Genomic DNA, 12,538 nt, shown 5'->3' with positions numbered 1-12,538 from the left:
GACCTGCATCAATGTCGCAAAAGTCAAATCTGAAAATAATTAATAAAATAATAACGTTGGCTGGAACTAAATTATTTTAACTCAGTATAGTTGTCAGTGTTTTTCGAAACTGCATGTGAAATAGACTACATCAGGAAATATCATGACAATTGCAGAAAGCATATATAGAGAACGTTTGATTACTATGTTTAACTTACAGTGTATTATTTTAGGAGAGAACCTTGTAGGCCTAAGCCCTATATGGGTTTCCTTTCTCACCTGCACTTATTTCTGTCTTTTAATAATGTTATACCTTTGTACTGTTTTATATTGTGCAAATAAACAAAACAAAACAAAACCAGAAAGCAGAGAGAACACACTAAAAGCCAAATGTCTGTATGTTATTGTGATATAATATATTTGGAATGTTTCTGTATAGCCAGGTCGTCTTACTTGGGAGGTAGCGATGAATTAAAAGTGGAATGTGCTCTCTGGATGCTGTTGCTGTGTGCTGATTGGTGGGCAGAGCGCTGGCTAAACCCTCTCTCTCTCTCTATCGTACATAAAAGAAAGGCTGGTGAGCCTATGGGAGAGCTGCATGTCTCCTCCTCCAACGTGCCTCTAAAGTTGGCCCCTTAAACTTCCACCCCAGCAAGAAGACGTTTAATATCAAAACTATACTGACCACAAACCATATCAAGAAGACAAAGAATAAAAAACACACTATTCAGTCCCAAAAGTGTAGGTATAGGCTGCACCCCCTCCCTTCTGCATATAGCCTGCTACACACACTCTTCCCTGATCGAGGTTTTAATTTGGCAATTCACTGACGAGCATCATCACTTTTCCCCCCGTGGAAGCAGGCTTCATCCACAACTTTCTCTCCGTTTGGGATTATATGTTTCGATAACTGTTGAGACTTGTTTTTTTCCTGTTCTTTTTTTTTTTTTTTTTTTTTTTTTGCATTTGAAGATATTCTGTTTCCACTTCCACGCGGATTTTTTTGACTGGACTTTGTAGAACTATAGATCGCTGTTTTTCTGAGTAGCTAGAATGGCTACTTTACAGGGAACAATGCCTCGAATGATGCGCCCTGCGCCAGGCCAGAACTATCCGCGCACTGGCTTCCCTCTGGAAGGTAAGCAATCAATCAATCACTTTTAATTAATTATACCACCATCCATACCCATCAGCTATATTATCAGCCTATTTGATACTTATCCAAGGTGTGTATTCAACCATTAGGCTAAATGACGACCATAACCAATTGTTATGCTAAGTAGACGATAGTCTCTTTACAGAAGTTGAGCTATTTTGACAGCAGTGTTAACATGAAAACGAATGAGCATCGTTTTTAACATAGTCACTTTTTAAATTGTAGTGAAATTGTGCTTGTTAAAACGGATAGGGAAACTGTCTGAATGCTGCATTTTTAGAACACATTGTTATAGCCTATACTGTCTGAATGCTGCATTTAGTGCACATTGTTATAGCCTATAATCTGTTATAGCTACAAATTACATTAACCAAATCGTTAATTTCGTACGCGGTTCGCTGCCAGACGTTCGAGATGTCTAAACACATGCGCGGAAAAAAAGATCAATTTGTATTTGCATGCATTTATGGGAGCAGTTTTCCCATTACATCCAGTTCGTGCTCAAGAGCTCCGAACTAAAACGCACAAAAACCACGTAGCTCGCAAGTTGCTCAAGCTCTGGGATTTGTTGAAGTGTCCGGCTGCTGGAAATGGCAATAATACAACACAGCGTCGAGAGGACTCAAAGGATCACATCAATATTTGTACAGCATGCCTAGGAATAATCAAGGTGCCAAGTGGCACACTCTTTAGTGTCTCTTGAATGTGAAATTGGATAGTGAAGTGCTTTGATGCATCCTGTCAGCCAGACTGACCGCGAACGAATTTAGCATGATATGCTCCTCTGAAAATGTATAAGATGATAATGTTGAAGTGACTCATTCTATAGCCCAATTAATGGGCCCAGTTCTATGATGGTTGATCTCACATGACTTGTATAGCCTACAATTATAATTGTTGTTTTTTACACAACGTGAGGCCATGTTATCAAATAGTCATACCACTTTTGTGAAACAATTAAGAGTAGGCCTGCCCAAAAGAGCCATGCAATATTATTGGTCAATTCTACAGCCTAATACAGTGGTTCTCAACCTTTTCAGGCCGTGACCCCCCAAAATAATCCTATTTGAACCCCCACCCACCCTGACAGCACTTGGAATTGTAGGAGTTGAGGCATAACATTTTTTAAATTGTGAAAATATTGTGAAAATAGCAGATCTACAAGCTCACTGGCATTGTGAGCTTGTAGGCTATTGCAAGTTGTGCCTCGTTCTTATATTATTTGACAATTTGGCCAATTTTTTCACAACTTATGATATATTTTGTTGATTAGCCTACTTTTGATGCAGTAATGGTCTTTTTTATTTTACTTTTTTTTTTGTATTAAAATGTCCTTAAATTGTCACTTCACTGTTATCCCCCAGATAACAAATCATGTGGGGACCCACAGGTTGAGAACCACTGGCCTAATAATAAACACTGTTTCATCTTTCTCTCCAGACAGTGAACACCTAACTTGACTACTCTGCCTTGACATTTCAGGATATGACAGTTTTGATGAGACTTGCATTGTTTATTGTGGAACAGTGTCAACCCCCCTGGGCCAAGGTCGGGTCAACCAGCTCGGCGGAGTGTTCATCAACGGGAGGCCTCTGCCCAACCATATCCGACATAAGATAGTAGAGATGGCCCACCACGGCATCCGACCCTGCGTAATCTCGCGACAGCTACGCGTTTCTCACGGTTGTGTCTCCAAGATCCTCTGTCGGTATCAGGAGACCGGTTCGATCCGGCCCGGGGCCATCGGAGGCAGTAAACCCAGGGTGAGTGGACCCAGGGAAGGCAGGATGCCACCCGTTGGCCTCTGGCATCATGACATGTAGCATATAGGCTTTATACCTGTAGCATAATCTATGGCTATAGAGGCCACTGGTTCCCAAACTTTTGAGACTCTCACGACCCAAGCTAGCTGAAAATAGCAGATCTACAAGCTCCCATGGCATTGCAATCGAGGGGTTGTGAGCTTGTAGATCGGCTATTTTCACTACTTATTGAACATTTGTTTTCTAATTTATGGAATTGTTTTATTTATTCATGAGATTCTTTAGAAAAATCTTTGAATTTTCATTTTTGGGGATTTCTTTTTTTTAATGTTTTGAAATAACTAAAAACAAGAGATATTTACTTGTGACCCATAAAAAGGTCCCGACCACTGTTTGAGAAACAGTGCTATAGGCTATGCAACAAACTTTGTAGTAGGCTGACAGACTAGCTTAATTTTCACCGTACGACAGTGTCCCTTGCCTAAAGCAAGCTACAACGTCGCACACATGGTAGGCTATAATATATGAGGATTTACTTCTTGTTTTTTTATGCGCTCGAATGCAGACAATAGGCTACTTTAAGTGAACAAAACACACGCAATTCTCTTCAAATGTGTCAAATTATTGCAATGCTCACCTGAAGTGATCCTTTATATTAAAATGTGTTTCGATGTCCCATCCATCCACTCCCCTGCCCTTCTTGGTTATTTTTTTTATTTCATTTTATTTTCCATCGTACAATTTCCAAACTAAAGCAGGTGGCAACTCCGGACGTTGAAAAGCGGATCGAGGAGTACAAGCGAGAGAACCCCGGCATGTTCAGCTGGGAGATCCGAGACAAGCTGCTGAAGGACGGGGTGTGCGACAGAAGCACGGTTCCTTCAGGTGAGGCTCCCTCTGGTAAGCACTCCATTTCTTATTATCAGTGAAACAAATATATATATTCAAGATTTGCATAAATTTTCACGATTTAAAAAAAATTGCAGATCTACAAGCTCATATCACGGCACTCGGTGCCGCGCTATGAGCGTGTATATCTGCTATTTTTGAATAGCCAAATAAATCTAAAAAGTTTTAGATTCTTTTTTTTAATTTTTTTTTACCTTTTGCAAACTTTCTTTCCTTTCCTGTAGTAGCCATTTCGATATCCTAACAAATATCATAGAATTGTGGGTAAAATGTACGGAACAGTATAGGCGAGCAATGTGGCCATGCACCTTTCAATTGATTCATATAATAAGCATATAACTAAATCAATTAGATATTATGACCCCACTGTCACAAACATGTTTGATATCGGGTACCTTTGTTCGATAGGCCATTATGAAAAAATAATTTAAAACATATAAACTACAGTTTTACTTCATAATATGCCTTTTCAGGCCTAATCATCGATTTATTTATTTATTTATTTTCGTCATCATTAGTGAGTTCCATCAGTCGCGTTTTGAGGGCCCGGTTTGGCAAAAAAGATGACGACGATGACTGTGATAAAAAGGATGACGATGGAGAAAAGAAAACGAAGCATAGCATCGATGGCATCCTCGGTGATAAAGGTAAGTTTATAACAACAGCAGTACTGGGCTATAAGTCAGCTGTAATAATAGGCTAATAATAATATTTATAGTTATAATAATTATTAGTATTATTAGTATTAGTAAGTAACTAATATTATTATACAATTAGCTTTATTATATAATCAGTTATTAATTAATGTATATTATAGTTAATAACAGGTGTAATATTAACAATCAATAATACAATTACATTAATTGAATTAAAGTCATCATAATTTCGTGGATTGTATAATAATAATGATAATAGGTCTAATATTATCATTATATAGTTTCAGTTTTATTATTATTATTATTAGTTATAGTTGAAGGTATTTAATGGCAGCACAAATCCAGCTCTCAAAAGCTGTACATATTAAGATGGATATATACTTCTCATCCTCTTGGGAGATTCTCTCACATCCACGGTGGGCTAATAGCTGGCGAATGTATCCCTGCTTACCTTTAACTCCAAGCCAACAGTTACCCGATCACTTAATTATTTATTTATGAGAGCCTGGGCATTTAACGGCAGAAAATTAATTTGTGTAACAAATTCCCCTTTCACTGATTTAACGAGCTCTAAACGACAGCTGACAGTTGACCCATTTCACAATCAGTGTCAGTGACAGATCACCACTTGTCAGTTAACGTAAAGATCTACGTCCGCTTATAGGCGGGGCAAATTATTTCACTATAGACCTACAGTCAGCCCATGGGAATATGGGAAAAGTTGAGAACAAATATCATCCTTTTTAATCCAGTCAAATATGGCAGTTGCTTTGACATAAGAAAAATAAATAATAATTATATATATATATATATATATGAATGAATTAATGATATATTTATATAATTGTATTTATACTATGCACATTTTTGTGTAGGCCTAGCATTCTATGCATATTTTTGAGCTAATGGAAAAAGAATGCATGCACCATGCGTTTCCAAAACGATACAAAGGTCGCCCTTTAGATCATCAAACATGGTGTGAATTGGGTTTAGATAAGACTCCACAAAGGCTCCTTCTTCTTTAAAACGACACTGCCAAACTTTTTCCAAACTTGAAGATGAACCTCACTTCATTGATGCTTTTCTAAAGTGAAGACTCAAAGGTTCAAAAGCAAAATCCTGGAAAGCAGGGCAGCGGGTAAAAGGGGAATATAGGCCCGTCTATTCTCATTCAAAAATATCGCAAAGAGAAGAGAGAGAGAACTTTGGACAAAGGGCAAGGATGGACATAAAAGGACATGAATTATTCAGTGCACCCCGCTGGTAGATAGTTTTGTAATATTAAATAATAGCCTGTTGGAGTAGAAGGCGTTTAATAGTGCGAAACGGTCCATTCTCCTGTCCCACCATGCAACTATGAGCCAAAAATATTTATGCTATATCTACTGTTTATGAAATATTTACCTTTTGCAAACTTTCTTTCCTTTCCTGCTTAACAAATATTAGGCTATAGAATTGTGGGTTAAAATGTATGGAACAGTAGGCGAGAAATCTTGAACTAATTCAAGTTTAATTGATGAGTTGAAACGCTAACTAGCCTGTCATTGCATTATCATTATTGATTTTCTAATGTCGATATGAAATGCCCATAATGCCTGTCGTTAGGCTATTAATCGCGTTTCCATTTTTAGTGCTTTGCTTGTGTTTAAAAATGGAACAAAATTACATTCTTGAAAGAGACGCGTTTCCCCCCGTAATGCAGTTTATAGACTGCCATCCGGATGGCATTTAATAATGTTAATACTTATTAGAGTAAGTAGTGGAAACGATGTCTGGTGAATAGGTGGCTGTGTTATAGGGTGTAATAGCTCGCAGGCATTGGTAAAAAAATGTATTTATCCCCAATCAGCCCCTCGCTCAGAGTTTCAAGCACAGCCCTTATGTGTGGAAAGGGGTTTTAAAGCAGATTAAATAGAGCCCTTTATTTCTTTTCACTTTCATCTCAGTGCGGAGCTCAGTGGCTTCGCCCTGGGCACAAAATTCATGAGATTTTTTTGGTTTACTTATCCAGATTTTAAGACTTTATTTATTTATCTATTTGTTTATTTGTGTGTATTATGGATTTATTTCATTTTTTTCAGAGGTTACATCACGTACCCCCCCCCAATATAATCTTTGCTTTATTAAAGGTGAACAGTGTGGTAGCAACACATTCTCACAGATAGGCGTCAGTTATTGCCGCTCTGTCGTTTCACTCTAATGCGTCGGTTGTTAACCTGGTAGCAGCACTTGGCTAGTAGCCGCATCCTCTCGTGATCGAATCCCACTGTGTGGGGATCTTTTTTCTCTCTCCGCGTAGTTTTTGTGAGGTTAGGATTAAGGTTAGGTTTAGGCATATTTTTGTGAGGTTAGGGTTAGGATTAGGGTTAGGTTTGTATATATTTTTTATGAGGTTAGGGTTAGGGTTTGGGTTAGGTTTTAGGTTTTAGGCATAGTTTTGTCAACATGCGACGTCGCTACATGAAGCAGGAAAAAAAGCACATGTTCAGGAAACATGCTATCATTCCTGCACACACGCGCACACGCACGCGCGCGCACACACACACACACACACACACACACACACACACACACACACACACACACACACACACACACACACACACACACACACACACACACACACACCGTGGTGCTGTAGCCTTAGCTGGAGCTGATTGCCAATGCCAAGTTTATTTGTAGCAGTAGTTCTCAAACCTCCAAATAAATATGTATTCGGCCACTGACCCCATCTGAACATATTTTGTGACAGGGACCCCCATACAAGATTTAGCCTATGTTGTTAAAATGTTTTAAAAAAAATATATATTATTGGCTATATTTCCAGATGTTGTTTGAAAATAGTTGCTGGATGTGCTATTTTCAAATAGTTAATATAAGGTTAAAGTGATTCTGATGCTATAGGCGGCCTATTAACACATTTTGCTGAGGAGTGAGGACCCCCTGGAACCCCCTCTCAAGGACCCTCGGGGTCCCCGGACCACACATTGAGAACTACTGCATTTATAGGCAACGAAGCAAAAGGTTGCGCCCGGGTAAAACAAAAAATATATATTTTAAATATTACAATTTTTTGTTTAGATATTTTGGTTTACCCAAGCAGGCTGCACATATTTGTGAATCTGTTCCAACAAACTGTCATTATGAGCTGCATGCATGGCGACAGACGACGGACACTTCAGCAAATCGCCGGATTACCTGAGGTTCTTAATCTAATCAAACAGCGGCCATGCAGGCGGGATTTCTGAGCATTTGGGATGAGATAATGAAGTCAGACAATGGGCTACAAAGCTCCAGGTTAGGGTTCCGCATGCATACATTCAATTAAATGACCACGGATGTATAGATTTAGAAAATCCAAGCATGTTTCTGACAAAAACAAAACAACACAACACAAAAGAAGCATTGTTCGGTTGTTGGTTATGAATGATAAAGTGATAATAGTAATGATAATTAAAGGCCAGCCAAGCCCCCTGTTATTAGGCAGTGGTGCTCAACCTTTCCAGGCCGTGACCGGCCCCCCAAAATAATCATATTTGAACTAGGGACCCCCCACCCTGATAAGCACTTGGAATTGTAGGAGTTGAGGCATTACATTTTCAATTCCACAGATACAAATTGTGAAAATAGCAGATCTACAAGCTCACAACTCCTCCTTTGGCCAATGTTTGACCAGTTTTACAAATTAGTTTGTTGATTTACTTTTGATGCAGTAATGGTCTTTTTTCCCCTTTCTTTTTGAGGTATAAAAAAGTCCTTAAATTGTCACTTTACTGTCATCTGGGGACCGCCTCCCAAAATCATGTGCATGGGGATCCCGACCCACAGGTTGAGAATCACTGTTTTATAAGGCAACCGCCTCCGTTTCCATGCAGGTATACAGCCATACCGACGCGCAGAGAGCGTTTCTATATATGGAAATATAAAATGCAGCTATATTTCGGGTCTATAAAGCCGAACTGAATGAGAAGGACAGGGGAATGAAGAGAGAGACCACTTCAAACAAATCCATCTGGAATATAGTGTGTGTGAGAGAGATTTAGTGAAAGTATATGGGGAAGTTATTTAGCTATTAATAACGTTTTTTCCTCAGGCATTGAGAGTGACTCCATCTGCACTGCTTTCTTGCAGCTATTTGGCTGGGTGGAAATTGAGGGAGACCCAAATGTTGGGCAGAGATAACATACTTCCATCATCACAGCCCAGACCCTGCATTAAACTGGGATTAACCTCCCCTCTGTCCCCACATTTCACTGGAATTTACATCGGTAGGCCTATAGGCCTCTCCCATGAAGGGGCGTGGGTTGGAAATGACTGCAAATAGCCTAATAATAATAATAATAATAATAGTAATAATAATAATTATATAGAAAAAACTCACCATGAATACTTCACAATACAATTAATTATCGGTGAGTGTAAAAATGAACCTTTCTGTGCAAATGATTACAATATGCTATAGACAAGACAAATGTAGGCTATAACAATTAAACATAGATAAATATTTGGTATGCAACTGAAAGACAGAAAATCATTAAACTTAATGGTCAAATAAATTACTTTGACAGCTATATGGTTAGTTATGGTATAGCAATACAAGTTTTATGTATGTGCAAGTGTTCTCAAGTGTTCTCTCTCTATATATATGTGTGTTCTGTAACTTCAGGGGTAGCCTATACGACATAGGCTACTGTACAGATCATGAGCAGCATTCAGCAGGCAACAAGGCACCTTTAAAAAACAAGTTCAACAAAAATTCAACCAGACAGTACTTTCAATTCCGATAGCGTAAAAAAAACATTCATGGCACTAAACAGTTGGTGCACCATTTTTCAAACTTGACAGCCGCGCTCCGAAGCCCTTCTATATCAGTGGTTCTCAACCTTTTCAGGCCGTGACCCCCCAAAATAACCATATTTGAACTATAGGGACCCGCCCCCAGCAAGCACTTGGAATTGTAGGAGTTGCAAAGCTTGTGAGCTTGTAGATCTGCTATTTTCACAATGTTTGCCTCTATCTTATATTATTTGGCCAATGTTTTCCAGTTTTATAGTAGGCCCATAGTTTGTTGATTACTTTTGATACAGTAGAATTGTCCTTTTCTTTTCCTTTTTCTTTCTTTTTTTAGGGTATAAAAAGGTCTTAAAAGTCCTTAAAATGTCACTCCACTCATCACTCACTGTCATCTGGGGACCCCCCCCCCCCCCCAAGAAATCACGTGGGGACCCCTGGGGGTCCCGACCCACAGGTTGAGAACCACTGTTCTATATTAATTAAAGTGCAGCAGCTCCTCACGTGGGGCGGTGGGACGTGTCCCTATCTGGGCTGCACTCGAAAAATGTTCTTTCTCTCGATCTCTTGTGGGGGCTCGTCTCGTGAAATAGGGGACAATCTTCCCTCTCCAGCTTCTTGTGGGAAATTCTAAAGTGTACGGCTGGGAAGACATGGGGATTTCTAGCTCATTTATGAAGACGAGTTTATTATAATCCTTTCCTGCTTAATAACTTAAAAGGATTCAATTCCCCCCTCCCTCATTTATAGGGTTATACGATCACACATTGTAAGGGCCAGATAGCAGCATTTCAAGGTTAACATTTCACGCGGAAAACATCATAGGCCTGATATTAGGTATAGGCCTATTAGGTGGATTTTGTCCATTTTTTACCTATACGATTTTAAATAAAAGAAAGTTGGTATTAAAGGTACTCCATTCCACTAAACATTTCTAATGATAGGCTATTTAATTACAGCCTATCATTTCACCATCGAGAATTGAATTCAGTAGGCTAGCTTTATAAAGACCCAGAAGAGCTTATGTCTGGTGGGGTCTCAAACCATATGAGACACATTAAGAGGAAGCTTTGGCCTCCAGGTTTCCTGTCACAACAGAAGGGTGTTTCAATGTGTCAATGCAGGATGTTGCTCTCATTTCTGCCCGTGTTTTATTCCGCAAATTTTCACCGTGTGTGTGTGTGTGTGTGTGTGTGTGTGTGTGTGTGTGTGTGTGTGTGTGTGTGTGTGTGTGTGTGTGTGTGTGTGTGTGTGTGTGTGTGTGTGTGTGTGTGTGTGTGTGTGTGTGTGTGCGTGCGTGCGCGCCCGCAGGCTTATAGCTGAAAATACAAGAATGTCCATTTTCATATATTGCCTGAAAGTTTCTCTCTCTCTCTCTCTCTCTCTCTCTCTCTCTCTCTCTCTCTCTCTCTCTCTCTCTCTCTCTCTCTCTCCGGTTGACACACACACACACACACACACACACACACACACACACACACACACACACACACACACACACACACACACACACACACACACACACACACACACACACACACACACACACACACACACACACATGCACGTGACATGCAGCACACGCCATAATTCATGTCAACAGGTGGGGTGGGAGTAGGCCTATAACAATTATCATCAGTAGGCCTATTGCTTAAGTGTTTTAGATTGATAGGTTAGTTGACCTATTAACTTGACCCTACTTTTTAAAGCGGCATTATGGTGTTTTATAGCCTTTGTATGTTTTACTGGTGTCCAGTAAATGTATCTTGAGTGTCGTGTTTGTAATCTCATAGCCCATTTGCCTGTATGGATCGTTGAGGAATTTTACCAAATAGTGTTTGAAATGATTTATTATTTATTATTTATTATTTATTATTTATTATTTATTATTTATTATTTATTATTTATTATTTATTATTTATTATTTATTATTATATTTATTACATAAATGTACGTGTTAAGCCACGGGTTGGTTTAGGTTAGCAGCGATGCTTAATTGTCTGGAAGAAGATGAACGAGCTTGACAGGGATCAGCTGTCCTGATGCTCCCCTGTGACGGAGCCTGACTCGGAAATCATAACCTGACCAGCTTTTCCTTTTTCTCCAACCAGCTCGTTGAACTTGTCAGATCTAATTAGGGTGTTAAAACGCGCCATGTGTGTCGGTGGGAAACAGTAGGCGGTCGGTCAGGGGCCAATAAGACTTTCCAGCGCTTTTCGGTCAGATGGGGGGATGAACGCCAGTGTTGCCATGTTGGCTTTTTATAAGCGACCTCACTTTGGGCTTATTTTTCTGTAAAGTTGCTTGTAAAAATTGGTGGTTGCGTTTTTTGGGGCTTGTTTCTAAAGTGTTGTAGGTCCTAGTTGCTTATTTAGGCTTGCTTCCCAAAAAAATAATTTATATTCCAAATATTACACATTTTATTTCAAAATAGTAGATAAGCTCGTAGTTGCTTGTACGATAAAGTGCTCCTGTGATGTGGCCTGCAGTTGCTTCTTTTGGGCTTGTTTTCCTAGACCCGGTTGCTTGTTTCTCTCACAAAACCTGGCAACACTGATGAGCGCATGTTTTTGACGGTGATGTGGTGATGTTGTGCTGTGGGCTTTTATTTCTAAGCAGGCTTTTCCGCTATTACTCCAATTATGGCCATCCAGCGGGCTAAACAGGGTAGCATGGACTCTAGTCGTGTTTTAATTAGGTATGAAATTAATTAGAGTGGACATCTATTAGAGTCTTTGGCTATATATTTTTTTCCTTAGAGTTTAAAGGTAGCTTATATGACAGTGGATTAAAGGCTTACAGCCAATATGACGTTTTATTGGATCCTGGTCATTTAAACTGCCTGTCTAACAGGTATTAAACAATCATATATTTTTTAATGCAGAAAAAAAAACATTTTCGTATTACCTCATTTCAGCTGACTTGCCAATTCGTTTTCAATTGCCATTTTGACTGAACACTATAGGCTACTCATGCTATAAAATACCAATGGCTGATAATAAAATATAATGTGCAGCATTTAGGAATGACAACTAAGAATGCCAAAGTCACTCACAAAGCAAATCGTTTTGTTTGCTTGTGTTTTATTTGTAAACGTTCTTTTACCATATCATGCTGCTTGAATTAGCACATCCCTTCATGTTGTTCCAATCAATTGTCAAAATCCCTATTTTTTTTAGAGAGAGAAAGCACTTTCTGTTTTATTGAATAATTTTCTTGTTGTATTGGTACAAAAAGCCCTGTGATGTCTGACGGCCTTCTCTCGCCATTGTTGAACCCCAGAG

General features: G+C 39.2%; 1 protein-coding gene across 2 annotated transcripts in view; it reads left to right on the top strand.

The window, feature by feature from the left end:
• Window positions 1–1,032: 1,032 nt before the first annotated feature.
• pax7a (paired box 7a) overlaps window positions 1,033–12,538 on the top strand; it is a gene marked incomplete at both ends in the record, with an annotated part of 54,091 nt that continues 42,585 nt past the window's right edge. The window contains 4 exons of one of the 2 annotated variants that reach the window (XM_084063575.1): window positions 1,033–1,117; window positions 2,663–2,898; window positions 3,654–3,783; window positions 4,326–4,454. In XM_084063575.1, coding sequence (XP_083919701.1) covers window positions 1,033–1,117; window positions 2,663–2,898; window positions 3,654–3,783; window positions 4,326–4,454 — 580 coding nt within the window. Of the gene's footprint in view, window positions 1,118–2,662; window positions 2,899–3,653; window positions 3,799–4,325; window positions 4,455–12,538 lie in introns of both variants that reach the window. The other variant, XM_084063574.1, reaches the window with a different exon arrangement.

Source organism: Gymnoscopelus microlampas (genome assembly GCF_963454915.1).
Source record: "Gymnoscopelus microlampas genome assembly, chromosome: 7".
Classification (NCBI taxonomy): Eukaryota; Metazoa; Chordata; class Actinopteri; order Myctophiformes; family Myctophidae; genus Gymnoscopelus; species Gymnoscopelus microlampas.
The sequence above is the reverse complement of the archived record's forward strand: the minus strand, read 5'-3'. Positions and strand labels throughout refer to the sequence as shown.